At 42.4% G+C, this 22,297-nt stretch overlaps 1 protein-coding gene across 2 annotated transcripts; it reads left to right on the top strand.

Annotated features, from left to right (window-relative positions):
• The first annotated feature begins 1,811 nt into the window (after positions 1-1,811).
• Positions 1,812-20,595, top strand: PRPF18 (pre-mRNA processing factor 18). Of its 2 annotated transcripts, XM_074903465.1 has the most exons (12): positions 1,812-1,904; positions 3,012-3,089; positions 3,215-3,241; positions 6,002-6,106; positions 7,795-7,908; positions 10,089-10,235; positions 11,926-11,994; positions 13,016-13,156; positions 13,637-13,708; positions 16,718-16,873; positions 19,947-20,045; positions 20,360-20,595. In XM_074903465.1, the coding sequence occupies exons 1-11, from the start codon at positions 1,839-1,841 to the stop codon at positions 20,025-20,027; spliced, it is 1,056 nt and encodes a 351-aa protein (XP_074759566.1). In that variant the 5' UTR covers positions 1,812-1,838; the 3' UTR covers positions 20,028-20,045; positions 20,360-20,595. The 2 variants fall into 2 exon arrangements, with proteins under 2 accessions (XP_074759566.1, XP_074759567.1); XM_074903466.1 differs by lacking the exon at positions 3,215-3,241.
• The last annotated feature ends 1,702 nt before the right edge of the window (positions 20,596-22,297 follow it).

The raw sequence follows: 22,297 nt of genomic DNA, 5'->3' as shown, positions 1-22,297 counted from the left end.
ACTGAGGGGGGCAGCTGGCACTCAGACATGAGCATCTGGATTTGTTTGCTATAAAGTCCACTACAGAGTATTCCTGCAGCCTCGCGATTTATGCCCTTACCCAAACGTGGGCACATCCCCCTGGGCCTGCCTACTAAGTTCTTCCCAGATACTTTCACTGTCAGATGTGAAATAATTTCCTTTTAGAAGACCTACGAAAAAGCGTAGGAGGATTGTTCCTGCTTCCTCATTGCAAAGCGATTGCATTCAAGCCTGAGGTAAAGCAGGGTATGATTTCTAAATCCATACCCCTCCAGCCTGGGCTTAAACAACACCCTTAAACCAGTGGGCCATTTTCTGCAAGAAAGAGCCATGATGCACTGCTCAGATTATGTAGGTGAAAAGCCAGTTACAGTTACAGCCCTCCAAAATAGCTACTGAAGCAATGGAGTTTACATGGGGAAAGGCAAAAAAAAACCGTGGGAGGACCTAAAAGTGAAAAAAAAAAAAAGTGGGAGGACCTAGGGTGGCAGAAGCTGCCATGTGCCATAGCATGAGACTAGAGGAGACAGAGGTGCTGCTACCAGCCAGGCTGCTCCTAAGGAAAACAGAGGTGACTTTCACCCTTCACTGTTAGGTGCCCTTCATTTCCAGCAAGGGTGTAGCCCTGATGAATTTAAGCTGAGTGGGAATTGGCTGTTATTCCTCATTCTTCAAAGCTTTTTCTGGACCTCTTGGAGTTTACAGTTGCAGGATGGAAATTTCTGGACAAAAACAGGTAAATAAGCAAACCAAGACATTTCTTTGTGTTATAATCTGTGTCATAAGTGTTGTACGCCTCGTGACAAGGACTCAAGCTAACAAAGGTAGCAGTTTTTACTTCCAGGATATATACACACTAAGGAGCTCAGTCCTTACCAGCTACTTCAGGCCTGAAGCAAGGAGAAACCAGGCACCACAGTGAAATCGCAAGGTGCTGCCTCAGGTGCACAGGGAGCACAAACCTTTCCCATCTCCTGGGTGATTTTTAACACCATCACCTGGGGAAGCAGCAGGGTACTTGTGAGTGCCCTGCAATTAAACCCTACACTGTTCACAGGTGTAGATTTGCCTGAGGGCATATAGGAGTCAGTGAAACAGTTCTGATTTCCCTTGGGGTGTTGTTAAGCCTCCTGGAGTGAACCAGCTGGTGGCAGGGGCTCACCCATGCCAGGAGCAACTGAGGAGGCATCTGGCCCTCCTGTGTGGCAGCTGCACCCTCGTATAGCCGGGCCCATGTGCTCCGTGGGGCCAGTGACCAGCCTCGTAGCAACGCAGAATCATTTAGTTTGGGAAAGACCTTTAAGATCACCGTGTGGAACCGTTCACCTAACACTGCCAAGCCCACCACTAAACCATGTCCCCAAGCACCACATCTGCATGTCTTTTAAATACCTCCAGGGACGACTCAACCCCTTCCCTGGGCAGCCTGTTCCAGTGCTTGACAACCCTTTCATGAGGACGTTTTTCCCAATATCCAACCTAAACCTCCCCGGGTGCACCTTGCGGCTGTTTCCTCTCATCCTATGGCTTGTTCCTTGGGAGAAGAGACTGGCACCCAGGAAGCCATCCCTGGGCCCAGTGACCAGCTCCACGCACCCCCCGTGCAGCTCAGCCCTCACCGTTCCGCCTGTGCCCACTCTGTCGCCACTTGTCGCACCCTACGGCGGCCGCCACCTCCCTCCCTCCTTCCTCCTCCCAGCCACCAGGGGGCGCTGTGAGCGCGCGCGGCCTTGCGGGCCGGCTGCCGGCGCGGCGTTCCGGAAGTGACGTTGCTGTTTTGTTTCGTCAGTTCCGGCGGCGGCCGTCGCTGGGCGGCCATGGACGTCCTGAGGCGCGAGATCAGCCGGAAGCGGCGGCACCTGGAGGAGAACGAGCTCGTAGGGGTGAGGGCGGCTGAGATGGAGCGCAGGGGCCCTCCTGGGCGGGGGCCAGGGCAGGACGGCGGGAGCGGCCTGAGGCGGCGGCGGCTCGGGGCGGGGCTGAAGCGGCGGGCGGCCCGGGATGGGTCCGACGAAGGGGAGAGGAAGCGGCCTGGGACAGGGGCTCGGGAAAGGGGATGCGGAGCTGCCCGGGGTGGTGGTCGGTCCAGGACTGGGGAAGAGGAGCGTGAGTGGCCCAGGATGGCATCGGAAGGAGTCCGGAGGCGTTTGGGGCACCGGGAAATTGAGAGCGCAGGCGTAGGGCCTTGTTTCAGGGCCTTGCTGTGCGCCTTTGGGAGCTGGCTTAGTTATTTATTTCAGGCACGGAGGAATGAGAGAAATCTGTGCGGCCTTTGGGGAGCGATCTGTGGTTCCCTTTCCTTAGCCCTGCTGTGTTCTGTTCGTAGTCACAGTAGGGTTACAGAGGGGTGCGTGTGTGCCGAGGGTGTTAGCTTAAAAACACCCACAGTAAAGCAGAGTGCTTCCGTGGATGTTAGAGTTCTGATTTTGGCGTTAGTGGTTGAAGTGGGGAGCTGTGAGCAGAGGATGTTTGTGGTCAGGCCAGCAAAGTATGAAGAAGTAGTAATATTTATCAAGGGAAATGGTTCAGGGTGACCACAGTTGCCAGCAGTTATGTGTGTGGAAGGTCTCATCAAACACGTTTCTACATAGGTGCACCAGGCAAGCTTACAAAATGCTCTGATTTAGTGTAAAATAGAATGGTTTGTATGATATGTTCAAACAACTTTTCTGTGCTCCAAACCTGGACCTTGTGTATGTCTGAACCGAAGCTTTAGGCTAACGAGTACTATGACCTTACGTGAAAAAGAACATGTTTTTTTAAAGTGCTGGTGAACACAATGTACTTTTAAGTCTGCTTATATATATGCTGCAAAGTTACTCTATATTGCTGATCTTCAGAGGTGCTTCCAACTAGTTCCCTTTACAGGACAGTGTAGCCATCTCTATGAAAGGATGTAGCTGAATTCACCAAATCAAGTAAGGAAGTTTGAGCTGGTTTTGCCCAAGTATGTGAAACGGTAAACTCTTAACAGTTTTCCTCTCTTTTAGGGAAGTAAGAAATATTTTAAACGCAGTGAGTTAGCTAAAAAAGAAGAAGAGGCCTACTTTCAGAGATGCGGCTACAAGGTATGGTAATTCTTCTGCCAGGAATATGTATGTTTACTTTGAAGTCTACATTTTATTATCAACAGTATAAATGTTGTTAATGATAATTGTTGTTCTTTGTTCAATCTGTTAATGTTATACATTAGCCTGTAAATGAGAAGCCACCTGGAGAGGTATGAGTTTCCAAACCCATTTTCAATGCAGGAAAAGATGTGCATGATACACAGCTACTTATGTTTGTGTTCTGGTTTGGCTTTTCTTTTTTTTATTTAATTTTTTGTGGAAAGCATGAAGTGGCTTGGGGTTAAAGCTTGTCTTTCTTTTTAAATTGTGCTGTTAGGCATGAACACTGGATCTGATATAGCCACCTCCCCCCCTCCCCCCATCGGAAAAAAAATTGATATATTTGGATAATTTTAGATAAATTACTGATAAAAAATTGATGAATTTGGATAACTTTCACGGTCTTGTCAGAATCTTCAAAAGAAATCAGTATAGCGTGGGCACGTATTAAAAAGATCTGCCAACTTTTGTACTGTATCTATTTGTATTTGGTTTTTGGCGATCGACCAGCCAGCACTGAAAGAGTGCAACAACAGCATTTGTTTTCTTGCTGGCAAAATGTTAGAAAACGATTGGTAACACAGAGCACGTTTTGAAACAAATGAGTGATCTGGAAGGCTTTATTTGCCTTGTAAGGGTGTCAGAGAAACAGTTTACTGAAATGGAAAGAACGTTGTTTTCTCTTACCAGTGTGTACGTCTGCCTGCCTGCCTGATTATGTGTGTCCGGGACGGGGTGTGCATTCCCTTGTGGAAGACAGAGGCTCGTAATCTTGTTTGCTGTTACTGGACACAAATAGGAGCTTTGTTTTCAACTGAACTTCACCCAGTTAGTGACTTATTCTGAAACCTTGATCTCTTTATACAATATTTGAATATCAATGCCAAATGCAGCATGTAGCCATGAGCAAGTGTTCTGTGAATCCATTCACTCTTGCAAGTTGAAATGACCATGTGATACTCTTTGAGCATTATCTTGAGTTCTTCAGAACCTTACATGGTGGTTAAATTGCCGTTATCTGTGCTGCTGCAGCACCTGTTTTGGTTTGAAATGTTATCCTGAAAATGGTTTTAAAATAAGTTGCTTTGTTAAATTTAGTACCTTTTTAGAGCCTCCCAGATTTCTGCATTTGATCTTTACTGTGTTAATAAGATGTAGAATAGAGACTGATTTCTTTTTAAATTCAGGTGTGTGTTTGCTTTGCTTAGACTTAATGAGTTTTAATAATTTGACTTGCTTGAAAAAACAAAGCACTGAAACTAAAATAACTGTGGTAAAGATTTCACTTGTAACTTGGAGTCCAGCTGACAGAATGGATCGAATCCTTTCCCCCAATGCTGCTGTCTCTTTATGATTTCAAGAATGTTTTGTAAGTTAAAATTTGTACGTATCCTTCTGCCATGGTAGTGTATTTCTTTATATATATTTACACAGTTCTTCCATATTTTCTGTCCCTGTCAATTCTCCCTTTCCTGCATTGGTGGAAGTTTTATTTTTCCCCTTCCTTTATGTGTTAAGCGCTGATGTCCTTCCCTTCCTTGTTCCAAACACCTGTGGTTGTAGGATTGATTTCTGTGTTTGCTAGTACAGCATTGAATATAGATTTGTGGCTGAATCCTGTAGCTGGAGCCACTGGGTTGGATTCTTACATCCACATGGAGTCATACTGACATCTGCATGCAAGACTGGCACATTGACCTGAAAAAATAGAAAAGCTTCTTTCAAAAAATCTGTCTAGTACATTCATGCAACTTATCAACCTGAATACGGACTGGAAACAACAGTGTACTGCCTGTGCACGGAGCATGCTACAGGGTGCTGTAGGATTAAGTGGAGCGTTTCCCTTTTAGAAACTACGGAAAGGAAATAAATTCTAATAAGGAATCTAGGAAAAAAACAAGATGTGAGTGAGTACTGGAAATGTTTCCCTATTACAGGAATATTACCAACAGCCATCTTTCTCATGCTGTCAGAAGTGTCAAATTTGAGCTTATAAAGGGAACTGTAGTTACAAGACTGCTGTCTCAAAGTTACTTTGATCAGAGTTGCTTTGCATTATTAAAGTATTTGGTAATGAGGGAGGAAAGTTCCGTTTGATTCAGGGACCTTCTTTTAGGTTAAGAGGAGTTGTTAATGAGATCCTCTCCCTATGAGGAGTTGTAGGTATCTCTTTTTTTTTTTTGTAACCTGCAAGAAAGATGTGTTACCTTTAACAAGCACCTCTCAAAACCCAGCAGAAGCCATGGATCACTGCTAATTGTACTTAGCTCACTGAAGCTGTAGATAATAAACATTTTAAGCTGACACTGCCACCGAAAGAAGCAGCCCCACTCTCTCCCTGCCCTTGCGTTTTTATTTCTGCCCTTGTGTCCATGGATGTGCTATGCCTGGTGAGCTGGATGAGGAGGTTAAATGGGCTGGGAAGAGTACCTGTCTTTCTGTTTGCCAGATTATTTTCTGTTTGAATGATTTCCCCCATCTGGTTCATCACATAGCAATGCAAATGCGTTTGCATGGGTAAGGAGGATAGAGCAGGGGCAGGAATCAACAGGCAGAGGGGTGGATTTGCTATTTTTGGCACCAGTGCTGACATCTGCCTGCTGAAGTGATTGCCAAACTTTAGCAATGGTCCTTTCCCTTTGCTGTAGAGACTGCTTCCTGCAACATGCAGAACTGTTCGTTAAATACAGGTACTTTTAAAAACTTTTATGGTTCTGTGAAATTCAATTCTAGACAATAAAAGCTACAGAACTAAAAGTTTATTTTGTCATATTACAATCTGTGTTCTAGAGTTCCTGTGTTTTTACACTAGTGTCAGGATATGGGTTTATTTCCATGGGCACATTAGTAATTATGCCTGTTAAATGTAGGTACAACAGCAAGAGGAGGAGGAGAAACCACTGACTTCATCAAATCCAGTGCTGGAACTTGAACTGGCAGAAGAAAAGTTACCAATGACCCTTTCCAGACAGGAGGTAAAATCTGTCTTCATCAACAGACTACTTAAGTTTACAGCAAATGCATCTGAAACTTCTTGTTAGGGCCGTTTTTTCTAGTGAACTGTATTTTCTGTGGCAGTTTGTATTAAATAATAAGCCTCCATTTTTACAGTCAATAATTAGTGATCTTTGCTCATCAAGGATCTGCTGTCCAATGGAATGCATAGGGAGGTAGAGATGGGTAGAGCTTCTTTGCCATATGGATTTGCACAGGTGCTCTATAACATTTTACAGCTCTTTCAGATGACTTCTAAAGTAGTACCCTGATTCTTGGATAATACTGAAGGTGGCGTGCTGACTTTTTGCAAGATTTTTTTCCCTCAGATTCCTTTCTTTGTAGCTCACTGCTCTGAACCCAAATTTAGAAACTGAAGTTTTGGAAGTTCACCTTGACTTCTTGAAGAAAAATTCCTGAAGCCAGAGCAGCTGGTGTGTTCTTTGTCCTTTCTAAGGATAAAAATACCTGTGTGAATGTGAGTTTACAAACAAATCTATACCTCAAAGCGGGAGAGAAGCAAGAAGTTCAGAAGTACAAAATAAATTCTAATCTTGGAAATACTGACGTTTACAGCTGAGATCATCCAGGGATGTCATATGTCTCCTTAATTTTGTAAGATACACTTGCTGTAAAAAACAGTAGAGTATCACGGGACTTCTAATGTGGGCTGCTGGTTTTGTGTTTGGTTTGAGGTTTGATCTGGATGTCCTGTGTCGTGTCTCCCTGCTGTGGATCTACTTGGGCTCGTGTTTTGGTTGAGGTTTAGGTGTTCCTGTGCCAGCACTCTAGCCATCCCTGGCTTTGTGATACATTTGCGAGTCAAATGCCAACGTACAGCAAGACACTTGAACTGAATAAATGAATGAATGTCTCAGTTCATTTAGTGTCTTCTTGTCCAGCCAGTCTGTTGGCATAATGAAGTGATGGCATGAAATGAAGTGTAAGCCCTTCTCTTGATCACCACATTTTGCATGGTGATTCACAGCTCAATAAGCCTATTGCTTGGTACACTAAATAAATAATGGGAAGTATAAAGATATTTAGAAACGATGCGTGAGATAAGGAATCGGGAGAATAAAGTTCCGGTTTTGACTCTGCCCATGACTGCAAATGAGTCAAGGGAGGAGGATATTATACCTCAGTTATATCTAGTTTTAAAATAACTATCACATTAGATTATGGGACTTAATATTTGCCAAAGCATAAGGATGAGAATTTTCAGCAAATCAGTCTTGCAGATGTGCTGGGACAACCTGCAGCCTAGTTAGGGAGTATTTTTAATGTGCTGGACAGATGGGTGAGAGAGATTATCATCAAGTTCCGTTGTGATTTTTGAAAACAGTTTTTAAGCTTTGCCAGAGGGATAATTTTTGTGTATCTGCTTGAGCAAGTCAGAGCAGGAAGAAGTTAGGCTATACTAAACAGCTTGGGATTTTATGTAAAATTTAGATCAGTGCTGTTTGGAATGACCTTTCACTGAGATACCGTGGGAATGTTATATTTAGATTGTAAAGTGTCTGAAACATTTTTCTACTGCTTAAAATATTGCCATTTCCTCTCCAGTCCAGCTCAGCTTGTTGTTCTAAGCAAAGTAAATAAATCCGTCCTGGATTTCATTTTGCTTCCTTCATGAGTTTGTGTAAGGGAATGCTTTGATTCTTTTCAGGTTATCAGGAGGTTACGAGAGAGAGGTGAGCCAATCAGGCTCTTTGGAGAAACAGATTATGACGCATTTCAACGTCTGAGGAAGATAGAAATTCTTGCACCTGAAGTGAACAAGGTAAGACTGGCTATCAGTTACTTATTTGTGGTGGGATAACCAGTGAGGAGCCCTCTAAAAGTGACTGAAGATCAGTTTCAGTAACTGTGAATTTTCAGGAGGGAGGGGTAGTACAGAACAGGGAAATACCTTCTCTGTCTTATTGCCTGAGAAAGTATGTTAAATGTCATAGTTCTGTGCACAACTACAATTCCTTGTGTTAGACAGGTTCAATCCTAGAAACCTTCTGGGCCCTTTTCAGTTGAACAAGGGGCCTCCAGGTGTCAGTAATACCCCAGCCTGTGCTGTCACCTGCTTTGTAACCAGCAGAGAAGACAGTCCTTTACTGTTAAAACTAGCCTGTGTTTGTGATTATGCTCATCTCTGAGAAGGTAAAGGTATGTGAGAGGAGGACTGCCTCCTGTCCTTCTGGTATGTAAATGATTTTTCAAATTCCTTGGTTCCAGAGCTATAACTTGTTACGGAAACTTCATTTTCCCCCCTTCCTTTTAAAGTAACAATTGCTTCAAAAAATGAGTAAAATAGACATATTTAACTGATTTATTCCTTTTGTCTTAAGAATTGGTCACTTAAGTGTGGAGATGCAATTGGAGTTTGTTTTGCATTCACTGTTAACCAAATCTGCACCCTAGCTAAGAGAGCGATGATTTGGATTTTCTTCCCTAATTCATGACAAACTGAATTATTTGAAATGGCTTTTCTGGGGATGCTCAGAAAAGGAAAGCCTTTGCCTGTTCAAGTCTTCTAAAAAAAGATAAACATATCTGAAGGTTTAAAAAAACCCTCTGCTAGTGAAGGCTTTCTCCTTTGGTGACATCAACAGCGGTAGGCGTGTCAGCAAATAGTGAGCTCATAAATAGGATTGTGTTGGATTTTTGTTACATGTTTTGGTCACTCCTGTTGCCACACGTTGCTTAAAATGTAGATAGTCACTTTGACCAGTCTGTGGTTTGGACATTTTTAGACTACTAAATGATTAATAGAAACGGTCCAGACAGTCAAGTCTGATGATGAAAGAAGGGAAATAACTGTGCACATCTATTCCCAGTGGAGTGTCTGAATTTTTCTTAGGGTAAGAAATGTCATACTCCTTTGTAGAGCTTTGTATTTTATGTCTCAGGATAAGAATGCAAGTCCTGTAGCTGTGACTAAGCTGAGTTTCTTGTTCTATTTAAAAGCAGCTCTTAACTTTATGGCTTGAAACGGATTCTGCTTCTTTTTTTTTTAATCACTTATTCTAGAGTAGAGGGTTTTAAACACTTAATCTGTATAAACCATTCTGCTATGTTTAAATCATTGGCAATAAAGGGAAACCATAAATATTTTATGTGATAGTACTGAAGGAGTGTTACATACCTTATTTACAGCTTTTTTCAGGGCATATGTGAAGACTTGTAGAGCTGATGGGGCTGAGGTCTGTTTTCTGTTTGTTTTGGGGTGGTTCAGTGCTGCGGGTGGAGGAAGCAAGCAGCCAATTCAATGTGAATGATAGAGCAAGCTTCCACTTTATTGAAAGAAATCACACCTTATATAAGCACTCTACAGTAATCATGCCTACTCCTCACAGATCTATTGGATACACGTAAAAGGCTACATTATAATATCCCAGCCCCTTGTGGCATTTCAGATATGTCACAACATCTTCCCTCTTCTGGCCTGCCTTTTCTTTCCCAAGGTTGTTTTTACCATCAAGGCCATTGTGTACCTCAGTTTCTCTCTTTGTTAACATAACAGTCCTTTGTTAGCATAACTGTACCCTGGGTTTTTTCCTTTGTTTACCTCTGATGGCTGCAATCAGCTCCTGCAGAGACCCATGGCCTTGCTCTCTGCAAGCCGTTCTCCAACAGTTCAGTGTGCTGCTTGGAGAAAATACCTTGAAGAAAGTCCTAGAAGTTGATTCAGTCCTCCATGCTTTTCTGGTGAAAACATGGTAAAGAGTATTCATCATAGGTATGAACTTTGCAGAAGTTCATGCACCTGCTTTTTCTTAAGTGCTGAAGCAATCCAGAAACTGTTCTTGGAATTCTGTTTGAATTCAGAAAACAAGGCTAAGCCCTTATGCATGTTTTTACAGAATTTGGCTTTTCTTAAACGGAAGTTGGATGCTCACAGTGATAATATTGAACTGCCTTTATTTACTTGAGTTCTTTTGTAAATTAGTAATTTCTTATCTTTTCTAGGGCCTGAGAAATGACCTGAAGGCTGCTTTGGATAAGATTGACCAACAGTATCTGAACGAAATTGTAGGCGGCCAAGAAGCAGGAGACGACGACTCACAGAATGACTTGAAAGTCCACGAGGAGAATACTACTATTGAAGAACTGGAAGTATGTGATGGGTAGATTTTAAGTAAGGGATTTTAGATGTAGTATATTGTTGTGAGAGCTTCAGGATTGTCTAGGCAAAGTTATCTTGTTTTCAACATCTGACTTAGGTATTCTGAAGTATGCTCTGTTAGGAAATTTAGGTTTCTAAGCCTTGAGTTACACCATAGGTGTCTACAGTAGACGTGAAGATTCAAGAGGTCTTTGTTTACAACGCTTCATCAAAAAGGGGGCAGGAGTTGCCCGCAGAGAAAGTGATACAGTTAGGATTCCCTCTGCAAGGGGTTTGGAAGTAGAGAATTTAATAAAAATACGTTACCTGATCATAAATTCTGAAGCCTTTCCAGTGCATATTTGAGAGGATAATAAGCTTAGTACCGATGAATTTTCCCTATGCAAGAAAGATGGACTCTGAAAAATAGACACTCAGAAAGAATGTTTGATATCAAAAACATCCAGGACAAAAAAAGAAGTGGACATCAGAAGTAGGCAGATCACTGGAAATAGAAGAAATGCAGAGACGATGTGTCCCAGACACTTCAGTGCAAATGGCTACTGTGTTCTGACAGAATACCATGGTGTTTGTGTAAGTTAGCAGAGAATGAGTGCCATGACATGCATTCAGCACCTGGCATTTTAGGGTGATGTTTTGAAAAGCACATTAACTTGAGCTGAAGACTTCTACCCCTAATCTTCAAAACTATTTGTAGGAGTTAATCTTCGTAACATCCCTCCAAAAGAATTAATCTGATTTATAGCTGAAAGCTTAAGTGATACATCATTATTAGGAGATGGTCTTTGTTGGATTTTTTTTTTGTTAGGGTATCAGGGCTTCTGGTTTAAAATAACTGTAGTGCCAGACTGGACATCAGTTGTAATGGGGCTGCATTTTATTGATCTGTTAGTTCTCAAAATACTCCCTCTTTGGGGTAGTAGGGCACGCTTGGTTTTAGCCATGAAAGCAAACTTTTTCTGAAAAGTTTGAAGACACTGCAGTCTTAATTTTATGCTACTAACTGCATTCCCTTGAGCATGAAGGCTTACACTGTATTGGGTTCCATATCTAGGAGATATTTTTAAATAAAACTCAGTTTGGAAATGTGAGGGCGATAGAAATAATTTCTAAGTCCAACTATACCTACTGGAAAATGTTTCTAAAAATTGCTGTTAGTATTAACAGCTTTGAGGTTTTGGCAGGAGGCTGAAGTATTGGAACATAGTGCTGGGAGTTTTTTTGTGGTTTTAGTTGTGTTTGGGGTTTTTTTTAGATTTGTTCCCTCAATTTCACAGTTAGAATTATATGAAATGGTAAAAAGCCTCAGTATGTCAGAGTTGAAATAAGTTAATCGATGGCTTTGGGGATCTCAAAAAATGCAGTGCATCCACGGTTCCCTTTAATACAGTGCTGTCAGACAGCTGCTGATTATGCCAATAGGTTAGTAGTTCATAAATGAAAAATTACTGTTGCATTGACTTTTCAGAAATAATCATACTGACTTTTTGCCTGAAATGTTTTTAATAGATTAACGAATCTTAGTACCATATACAGCTATTTCACTCCACTTCCTAACTAGTGTTTTGGATTACTGGTGCAGTTTATTACAGTTCATGATGCAGTGAATCATGTTTTCTGCTGTGGTGGTGGTGGCAAACTTCTAGACGATGTGGAAATAATTGTCTTCTTCTGTTCTAGGCTTTGGGAGAATCCTTAGGACGGGGTGATGATCACTATGATATGGACATCATAACAAAGTTCTTGAAGGTAACAAACTCTGATAGATTGATTGTTCTGTAGCTGTGTCATATTTTGTGAATAGAAGGGATGGTTTCAACTGCTTGGAGAGGAAAAACTCACATGTTATGCTTAAGATGTGGGGTTTTTTTTCAATGCTTGGCACTCCACAGCCTTGGTTAGTGACAATAGTGACTTCTAGACCTGGGCAAGAGCTGTTGGGAGAGGAGCGTTCTTCAAAATCTGGTTGGGCTTTTCCAGACAAAATAAATATGGTTTTGATTACCATATAACAATTGAGGCAGTTGTATGTAGTTGCTTCTGTGTACAACTGTGGCATAAAAAATTTCTGAGGAGTCTCTGCCTCCCTTCCCCAGGAACAGTGCAAGCTGAAGTGGAATATCATCAGGTACTGTTATGTGAAATCAGAGAACTTTAAAGGAAGTCCACTGACTTTGCTAAGGAAACAGGTTCAAGTGGATAGCAGAAAACTGTTTCCTTGTTTCCTGGCAAGAAGCCTGTATTGCCTCTCATTTGAGTCAGCTGGTTCCTGTGAAACTGTTGTGATGATCAGAAGTCACAGCAAGAGCTGAAGCCTTCATTTGTGTATATAAGATAGATTCACATTTTAATAGAGTTTGGGCTGGGCAATCAAAGAAATCTCAAAATTGTTTTTCACTGGAGAGAAGGTACATTTGACATGTTTGCCTTCTGGTGTGTTGAATTTTTACTGTGATCTTTACCATTCCTTAGGCTCTTTCACAAAAATGGCCTTGAAACATCAGCCTCTTCTACTTAGGAACACTGTTGTTTCCTTGGGGTTTTTTGTACACACCTTTTAATACACGCTGCCCCCTCGCCCGCATGTTTTTATGATGGGAGGGTTGTTCCTCTCTGTCCTTGTCTGTCCTTCTGAAAGAGGTATCGTCTTAACTCAGATTTCTCCAAAAACCTCATTTTGCCTCGGTTGGCTTAAATGACTGCTCCCATATGTTTTGCCGAGGAAGCCACTAGATGGCACTATGACATAAAGTTGCTTGTTCTTGTACAGTTTCTTCTTGGAGTTTGGGCAAAGGAGCTGAATGCCAGAGAAGACTACGTGAAGCGGGGAGTACAAGGGAAGCTGAACAGTGCCACTCAGAAGCAGACAGAATCGTACCTGAGGCCACTCTTCAGAAAACTTCGGAAAAGGGTGAATCGCTTTTCAATGTCATTATCCTGTCAGGCTCACTTGAACTTCTGCTTTCAAAGTACCCAGTAGTTAGTGCCCTTTCCTAAGGTAATGCTATTTTCACTGAAGAAGAGAGGATGACTTGGTCAGGGTTTCTGTGCTGAGAGCCTATGATTCCCCGTTTTGACCTTTTTATCTTGACCAGTGGATTTTTCTGCCTCCCTGTTGCTTTTCCGGGTGTTGCTGTATTATCACCTGTTCACTGGGTTGAAAACATTACAGTAGAGAATTGGGATTGTGTTTTGCCACTAGCTACTAGGTGTAACCACTTAATCTCTCTTGCTTCAGATCCTTCCTCTAAATAACAAAGATGTTTTCTGTTGTTAAAGTCCTCAAGCTAGGGTAGGTGCTGAACTTTGAATAAATGCTGAGTAGGATGATTTTCCTGAGCTGCTGTTCTGAAGTAAAGGTGTCTTCCCCCCCCCTTCTCTTCTCCTGTAGACACTTCCTGCAGACATCAAAGAATCAATAACGGATATTATCAAATTCATGTTGCAAAGAGAATATGTGAAGGTATGTCTATTTACACTCTTCTGGCATGTTCGGGCTGTCTGGTTCTAATAGATTGAGTTTATTACTTCAACGTTTCCCATTTTGCATTTTGAAGATACGTAGCTGGAAGTACACACAACATATATTCTAACAAAATGAAAAATGGCTGTTAAAGGTTAGGCTCCAGGTACTGTTTGATCTGCAGCTTGTCAGGAGATCTCTTGAGACTGGTGAAACTGCAGAGCTTTGCAAGCACAAAGAGAATTTTTCTCAGAGATGGTTATATTAAGTTGCAGAGGAATCCTGTATGGGAAACCTGATATTATAAGGTTAAATGAAGGTATTGAATTAATAGTAATAGGATGTTGATTAATTAGGAATTAATTGAGATGCACTGAGCTATTGAATATGAGACACTGTTCTTTTTGTTTGGTATGCTCACATTAGCTGGCCCGGTTAGGTTGAGGTAAGTTAATGAAAATTTTTTTGGACCAAGTCTGCTTACTGGAGGAGGCAGAAGTACTTTGGCGCAGAAGATCAAAGGCAGTGTTAGGTTTTGTTTGTAGCTGCTTTCAGAAGTGAAACTCAAATACTGATAGCATTTGCTTAAGCAACTTGTGTATGCAGAGGAAATTGAGCCGTGTTTTGCTTTTAAATTTCTAGTATTTCTTATTCTTGTGAGGACTTGGGATAATTTGTCGAGTAAGCAAGCGAACCTGCTTTTGTTATTGAAAAAACTTTAAACAGCCTAAGGCAAGTTTAATCCAAATCATTTGACAGTAGAACTAAAAGCGTGGGATTTATCATCGTGGGGGGGGTTGTTTTGGGGCATTTTTTGGATTTTGGTCATCATCATTATGCTGAAATTCCCTTTCTGATGCCTTCCTGAACAAAGCAGTGAGTGTGCAGGACTGTGGTCTGTCTCAGGGGTTAGTCAGCTGTGCTCCTCTCTCCCGGAGGTGCTTGGCTTTATGTAAACTTCACAGACTGATTGAGGGGGGGTTGAGTACACGCTTGGAAGTTCTGTTTTTTAAAAAATTAGGCTAATGAGCCTTGTGCTTTTAAAGATACTCATATCCTTTTCCATTTTGCTTCCTAAGAGACACTTTCTGCCTGCTGTTGTCTTCTGTGCTTTTTTGCTTTGTACAGCCTAGTGAATACTGTCAGTCACAAATTCTTACTGCTTTGTTAGATGAAATGGTCAAAAGATTTTAATTTTGGAATGAACACGTGACAGTAGGCAAATGCCAGAATGCAAGTTGTCCACTCCACCTTAACTGATCCTGTTGTGACAGTCCAGGAAGGGTCTTTAATTGCATGTTCACATGCTGTGTTTCATCACAAAACTATATTTGAGTCAGCAAGTAGATATTTGACTAAGACTGTTCAGATTCTGCCTTATGTAGGTGAAGATTAAGTCCCTTCTACCGGTTCACTCAGCTCTGTCTGCACCCCCTGCCTTGTTCGTTATTCACCTCTCGGATTGCTCAGTGCCAGTTGGGAAGAAACTACACCCACTGGTCATGATTGCCACTTCTTATTGTTTAGTCTCTTAAGTGGGAGATGATAAATGAGCTGAGTTTATCAGTGAGTCTTGTAGCTGCTCGCTAACAGTGGTGGAATGTCCTGCTCCAAGTCCTCACTGAAGCTGTTTCTCTAATTGCATGTACATGTCTGTTCCCCTCGCTTCATGTTCTCAGTTGTCATGTGGGGTTTTTTTTAAGCTCTATACTTCTTTCTGTCTTAATTTCTATTCATTTTCCCTTCAAGTTTTATTCCTCAGGGATGTTGTGTGGTACAGCTTTATGATAAGAAATGGGATCTGCTATCCGGACTGGGAAATGTCAGATTAATTTACTGCTGCTACTGGTCTGTTTGTAAACATTGTTACAAATGTGCTTATTTAACCCAGTTCTTTAGGGAGCTGGTTCTCAGCCTCATTGGAAGCTCACTTCTCCCCCTGATAGCTGTCAGGCCCCAGCACGCTCCTGCATACTGTGTGACCTCAGTTCTGCACACATGACGTGGGCCTGCAGTGGATTGTGCTTAAGTCAGTCTCCCTGGTCTAGTCTGCAGCCAAAACGGCAAGGGTTGTAGAGGGGATTACAGCAGAAAAGCTTACGGGAACCTGAGAAGGCTGAGTTGAAAGCAGTCCTCCCAGAAAACTTCAGTTTTAATCAATATTAGACTGCCTTATGCAGGGCTTTCTTTCATCACCCTATAGGTAAAGTCCATCGTCATAATCACAGAATCATTCAGGTCAGAAAAGACCCTTGGGATCATCGAGTCCAACCATCAGCCCGACTCTACAAAGTTCTCCCCTACACCCTATCCCCCAACATCTCATCCAAACGACCCGTAAACACATCCAGGGATGGGGACTCCACCCCCTCTCTGGGCAGCCTGTTCCACTGTCTGAGCACTCTTTTTGTGAAAAATTTTTTCCTAATGCCCAGTCTGAACCTCCCCTGTTGCAGTTTAAAGCCATTCCCTCTTGTTCTGTCACTAATTACCTGTGAGAAGAGACCAGCACCAACCTCTCTACAATGTCCTTTCAGGTAGTTGTAGTGATGAGGTCTCTCCTCAGCTTTCTCTTCCTCACACTGAACACTCCCAGCTCCTTCAATGGCTCCTCACAGGATTTATTTTCCAGGCCCTTCACCAGCTTCGTTGCCCTCCTCTGCCCTCGCTCCAGCCCCTCGATCTCTCTCGTATTGAGGTGCCCAAACTTGGACACAACACTCCAGGTTTGGCCTCACCCGTGCAGGTCACAGGGGGACTGTCACCTCCCTCCTTCCGCTGGTCACGCTATTTCTAATACAAGCCAGGATGCTTGTCCTTGCTTCCCTCAGAGTTCAGCAGAAACAGAAATCATGTTAGGAAGGTGTGTTGTAAAATTGGTTAATATTGTGCAATAAAACCCGGTTCAGAGAGACTGGAATATGAGGTGGTTATCTGGCAATGCAAAAATGCTTTGCTTTCTGATGCCCTTTGTGTTTTGCTAAGTGTGTGTGCACTGTACTCCTTCAGGCAAATGATGCCTATCTTCAGATGGCTATTGGAAACGCTCCCTGGCCCATCGGTGTCACTATGGTTGGCATCCACGCTCGGACGGGTCGCGAAAAGATTTTCTCCAAGCACGTAGCCCACGTTCTCAACGATGAAACTCAAAGGAAGTATATTCAGGTAATGTTAGTTTTGGAAATCCAACAGATTTGCTTTTGAAGTTAGGGGATCTTTGAGAAATACTGGTCTCACAGTTACCGGTGATGTGGTGAAAAGGTCCTGGAAGTGAACGGTTGCCTTAGTTTGGATCAAGCTCATCCTGGACCCAAAGGCTTTTCAGTGCTGGGCTAGGAACAATCTAATGGATTTTTCTCCATCTTAACTATTGTGGTCGTGTATGAACACCAAAGTAGCTGTGAAGACATGCTTTATTCCTCTGAGTTCCTCCCCTGCTTAACTCATGGTTTTAACAATGTGCATGAAATTTATAACGTGAAATATAGTCCTGACTATTTCTGCAACTAGATAAATGCATTCATTTTTCAAACATGTTTAATGGTGTGGGCTCAAAATTCCAGGTTTAGTTCCTCCTATGCCTCTTCATACTCATGTTTTGAACTTTTGATTGTGGAATTAGTAGCAGTGGTATTTCTCTTTGACCTTTCAGTGTAGCGGGTGGACAGATCTGAGGAAACGAGTCTTCTCTCCTCGTATTGTTAAATGTATTTGCCTCTACCCAGTTGCAGTTTCATTGAGATAAAGACCTTCTGGCTTAACTCTGAAGCCTCCAGAGCAGCATCATGGAGCTCAGAGCTTCTGGCAGAGGAGGTTTACGTAAATGTCTTCCTGCTGCAGCAGCAGGACTCCCATTGCTTTTCAACCTCTGCAGATGTCTCCAAGCAGATTGCTTGCAAGATGCAACTTCCTATTCTATATTGAGTCTCTTTATCTCTTTATGTCTCTTTATATTATATACAAATATAACCTTTGGTTTCTCTTCAACTGTAGTTTTTAATATCATAACCTGAGAAAATATTGTGAAGTTGGAGGGAGCTCCAGACACTTACAGAGCCAACAAATCAAAGGTGAAAACTGGCATGTGGACTATGCATCTTCAGAGCCAGGCTCCAGTTGGTGGAAGTATTTAATGGATGAAATAGCTTATGTTAAACTAAATTTTTTTGTTATTCTATGTTAAAAAAGTGATTTGGACTCTGAAGGAAGATTGGTGTGGGCCTCAGCATGGCCATAATGCTGTTTCTCCAATTTTGGTGAATAATTAGCCAATGTGTCCAGTTGCCACTCTTCTACAGAAAGATCTCTACTCTGTAGTGTTGCTTGCTCTCTTAACATACCTTGTGGAAGATGCCTTGTATATCAGGGGTTCTCAACCTTTCCTTCACCACAGACCCCCTTTAAATACCTTTTGTGGCTGTGAACTACCAAGACTTAATTCAAGATTTAAAGCACTAGACTGCATCAAATACTTATTTCAATTTTCTCATGAAGGATCTTCAAATTCAAAGAGAAGGGGAAATATTTCATCTGTTAATGCACACACTCCTATTACAGTATCTTTATAGTAATGATGCCATATGAATTTAATATCAACACTCTTCTTGCTCAGATGGCCCATTTTATGGTATTTTGACATCCTAATTCTGAATTTGCTGCCAATTTTTACATTAAAATTGATGACAAGTTTTTACAATTCTCTCACCTTCCCCCTGGTTTGTCTGTGTTCAGTCACCATATATTTTTGTTTACGGGTCCAGGGCCACCACTTGGAGGAACAGACTTCAGCCCCATTGTGTCCTTAAAGAGGGCCATTGGGTAAAGAAAGTGTCTTTAGCAGAAAAACTGCCTAGTTAAAGTGAGTCCCACCAACGTACTAGCACCAAATACACGAGTGTGTCAGGGCAGGCAGGGGGAGGCGGAGGGGGGGCTTGAATATGAGAGGAGCATTGAGCGGAGGGGGCTGTGGGAAAAGGAGACACGGTGCTTGCCGTGGGACAGACTAAATGTTTCTGGGCTGGACATTCCCAACCCCTGTTTAAGCCTTTGAGGAGCCCCTGTGATGACATTGTGGCCCCACAGGGGTTCCCAACCACAGGTTGAGATCCTCTGCTCTATGTGAGTTCTGTGGTTTGTCCCTTCTCTGCTTCTGAGGCTACATCTGCTGGTCAAGGAAATCTTCATGTTCATCTTCCCACTGTGAATTTCCTATCTGTGCTTCTGAATTACACAACTTACTGAAGTGCCAAGACAAATTTGGCTTTAAACATGTACGTTCTCTGTGCTGGTTGTAAATTTCAGGTCTTAGCTAGTCTGATTCAGACCGGAGCACAGACTATTGTCTGTGCTTCAGCAGTTACATCAAGCTAACATGTTTCTGATTTACAGTGAACCTGGGATCATGACATCCCAAACAAGGAGTCATTATGGTGCTAGGACATATTTTCCTGCACTGGCCTGCATTGAAAAGGCCAAAGCATCCTCTGTTGAATCATTTTTCCCTTCTTCCTCTTCCCTTCTTCCCTGCCTTCCATGATGAGTATCTAATGACAGGCACATGACTGCCATCTTAGACTACAATGTCACTTCTAAATTATGCTACCACCACAGCAGTTTGCTTTCTTTTTTAGACTTTTATGCATGATTTGAAAGAAAATAATCACAGGATTTCAGCAGTTGACGTCTTGAAAGAACTGAAAAGTTGACATTTTGCCTTTCTTCTTGATTATTTCCGTTTGCCTCCATGGTGTAGGTCAGGTGTGGTGCCACCATGGGGAGGAATGGCATCTCTCTTCCAGGAAAATTGTTCAGTTCTTGTAGCTGTGCAGCTTGCTTTGGTTTCAGAAATTTCTTTTTGTTCCATAAAATGGCTTTTAATACTCAGTTTTCTGTTAACTATCTTTTCTTGTGATAGTATTGTTTTCTCCTGCGATGGTGAAGAGGGATTAAAGCATTACTGTGATCCTTCACTATGAATCTGTCATGGGGGACTGAATCTGTGGTCACTTTGGTTATGACACAGACTCCTCTAATATTGGAGATAACTCATCACTTTGCAGCACAAAGGTTCATAAAACTTAAAAACTGGAAAACCAACCAAATTAAAGAAAAAACAACCCAAAATAGCAGCCGTTTGTCTTGAATTCTTCTTGTTACGCTTCAAACTACTGCAGACTGTTAAGTTTGTTTGACAGCTGCAGTTTTATTACAGAATTGTCCTTGTTTTGTTAATTCCTAGGGGCTGAAGAGGCTCATGACCATTTGCCAGAAGCACTTCCCAACAGACCCGTCGAAATGTGTGGAGTACAACGCTTTATGAGGCTCTGCAGTGTCCAAGGTATGACTCATATTTTGATCTTCAACAACCAGGATTGAAGAGACAGAGTTTGTGCTTAAACACCAACAGGAACCTAGGGTGGGCTGTGCGACAAAGCATAAAGCAGTAGATTTTCTACAGCTTTCTTTTTACAAGCCCCATTTATTTAGATTTCTTTTTAAATCTATGCTTTATGCTGAGCACATACAATATACAGCAGAGGGGTTTTTATTTTAAGGGATTATGACCAGGGGACAGTGAACATGATCCTTGCTTTTATTTCAGTTTGTTATTCAGGCAAGCATACAGACTGAACTGTTTCCCCTATCTTACAGTTTTAGGTGAGACTCAGCCCTGCAAGGAGCATATGTGGAACTTTCTTGGCTGCTTTCCCATTGGAGACCGATGTGGGGAGATGATTAGAGAGAAGCAGTTGAATGTGAATCTTGGTTATTTCTGTAAATATAAAGACTTTATTGGCTAATCTTTCATGTGGTATTTATCAGGAGAGATAAAAAAAAAAGCTTACATATGTTTCAGCTGAAAAATACAGCCAGCCTCAGTGCAAAGAGTTTTTGATCTTGAATGCATCTGATTTGGCTTTTGGGGTTTTTTTTTGGTAACAACATTTTTAATATAAGCCTTTGGGGCTTGGGGGAAGTAATCTTATGGCTCTTGAGGCTTTCAAATCCCATTTTTATACATCTGGAGAAAATTTCAGTCTGCTGGGCATTGCAGAGAAAATAATTAGGACCTCCCATGACCATGAACAGTATTTCTAGCAGCCACAAATCTTTACCATTGTGTGTCTTGACTGGGAATGGTGAGGGAATGCACAGAAACGGTGATGTGTAATTCTGCTTAAACAGTGAGATGTTGAAACTTTCTTAATGGTGCAGATTCAAAGTCTTAGGCTGAAATATCGTGCTGCTTTTTTAATGACAAGAACAGCGGTACCTCTGCAACAGTATTAAACAGCTACTTCTCTTAAGGAGACCTTTCTAGGACCTATGGTGAAGCTTGAAACAAATCACTGACTGTTGCAGTGGCTGCTAGTAACTGCCTCTGCCCACATCTGTGAGAATCCAGACCTCTCACCTGTCTGGCCCCACAGATCCATTAGAGCCTATACAGCGCCCCCTCCTCTGCCTCTGGAGAAGCTTGTTCTGTGCGGTCAGTGGAGAGGGGAGGGTCTGGTCCTGGCTGCTGGGGGCTGGACTCGGGCAGGTATTTGAATCTGGTATCCTGTGGCGCCCCTGTGAGGCAGCAGGTCTTGTACCTCTGGTGCTTGTGGGCATCCTGGACTTGTAACCATCGAGCTGCAGCTGTGCTAGGCCTGGTACAGTGTGAGCAGAGCCACTTCCTGAAGAAATGGGTCAGTATTTCAGTGTATTGGTTTGTCCGAGTCTTCACCTTGACTGGAAGCGTGGGGCAGGAACTGGTGCCCCCGTCTGAAGGAGCTGCCTGTCTCCCGTGGGTATTCAGTGTCCCGTGGCACAGTGAGACATGCTGGGGGGACTTGTGCTGGCAGTGAGTTTGGAGGAGTGTCCTCAGGAACTTCAGGTTCTTCTAGAGACTCCGGATTCTGAAGTGCCTCTTGGGACACAGGAGTTTTTCAGCCTGGAGTGTCTGACCCCGGAGAAAATGTCAAGAGCTTAAACAGTTTAGAAGTAGTAAAAATGAGGCTGATGAGACCAAACCAGTGCTTAGGGAGGGGCCTTTGGGGAATAGATGGGGATTTGCAGGGAGAAGCTGGGCAGATGTCAAGAGCACGGAAGAGTTTCGTTAACAGTGGTGTCTGCTGATTTTTTTTGCAGTGCTTTATAGAGATATTCTTTGGAACCGTTATTACAACAGGAAACATTTATTTATAACACCGCAACTTTATCCCTCTCCCCACCGAGATGATTTCCTGAGCTGTTTCTAAATCTTAGTCCTGACTCTGGTTTTGAACTCTGAACAATATTGTCCCTCGTTCAGAAGAGCTATAATTTCCCTGGAAAGTGATGCAAGTGAGTAGCCAGGGAATGGCTTCAGGAGCATAGTAATGTCTGCTTTAGGGGGAGCTGGAGTCTTCAGGGCATCTGTAATAGTATTAGATAGATTTTTTTCCCTCCTGCTTTAGACCTAATTATTGAGGCGAATTTAATGGTACCCTGAGTACTGGTTTGAGTGGGGATGTGCTTCCTGTAAGGATGTGAACTTGAGGTTGGAATGTTGTAGTCTGATCAGGTTTTAAAGAATGTAATTTAAGCTATGTGCCTCCTTGCTGA

The sequence above is a fragment of the Athene noctua genome, chromosome 3, assembly GCF_965140245.1.
Source record: "Athene noctua chromosome 3, bAthNoc1.hap1.1, whole genome shotgun sequence".
NCBI classification, from domain to species: domain Eukaryota; kingdom Metazoa; phylum Chordata; class Aves; order Strigiformes; family Strigidae; genus Athene; species Athene noctua.
The sequence above is the reverse complement of the archived record's forward strand: the minus strand, read 5'-3'. Positions and strand labels throughout refer to the sequence as shown.

Excerpts from the sequence above, each read along its gene's own strand:
- PRPF18 (XM_074903465.1), top strand. The coding sequence starts at position 1,839 with ATGGACGTCCTGAGGCGCGAGATCAGCCGGAAGCGGCGGCACCTGGAG. Across the intron at positions 1,905-3,011 it reads AGGAGAACGAGCTCGTAGGG|GGAAGTAAGAAATATTTTAA; the intron begins GTGAGGGCGGCT and ends CCTCTCTTTTAG. Across the intron at positions 13,709-16,717 it reads TGCAAAGAGAATATGTGAAG|GCAAATGATGCCTATCTTCA; the intron begins GTATGTCTATTT and ends GTACTCCTTCAG.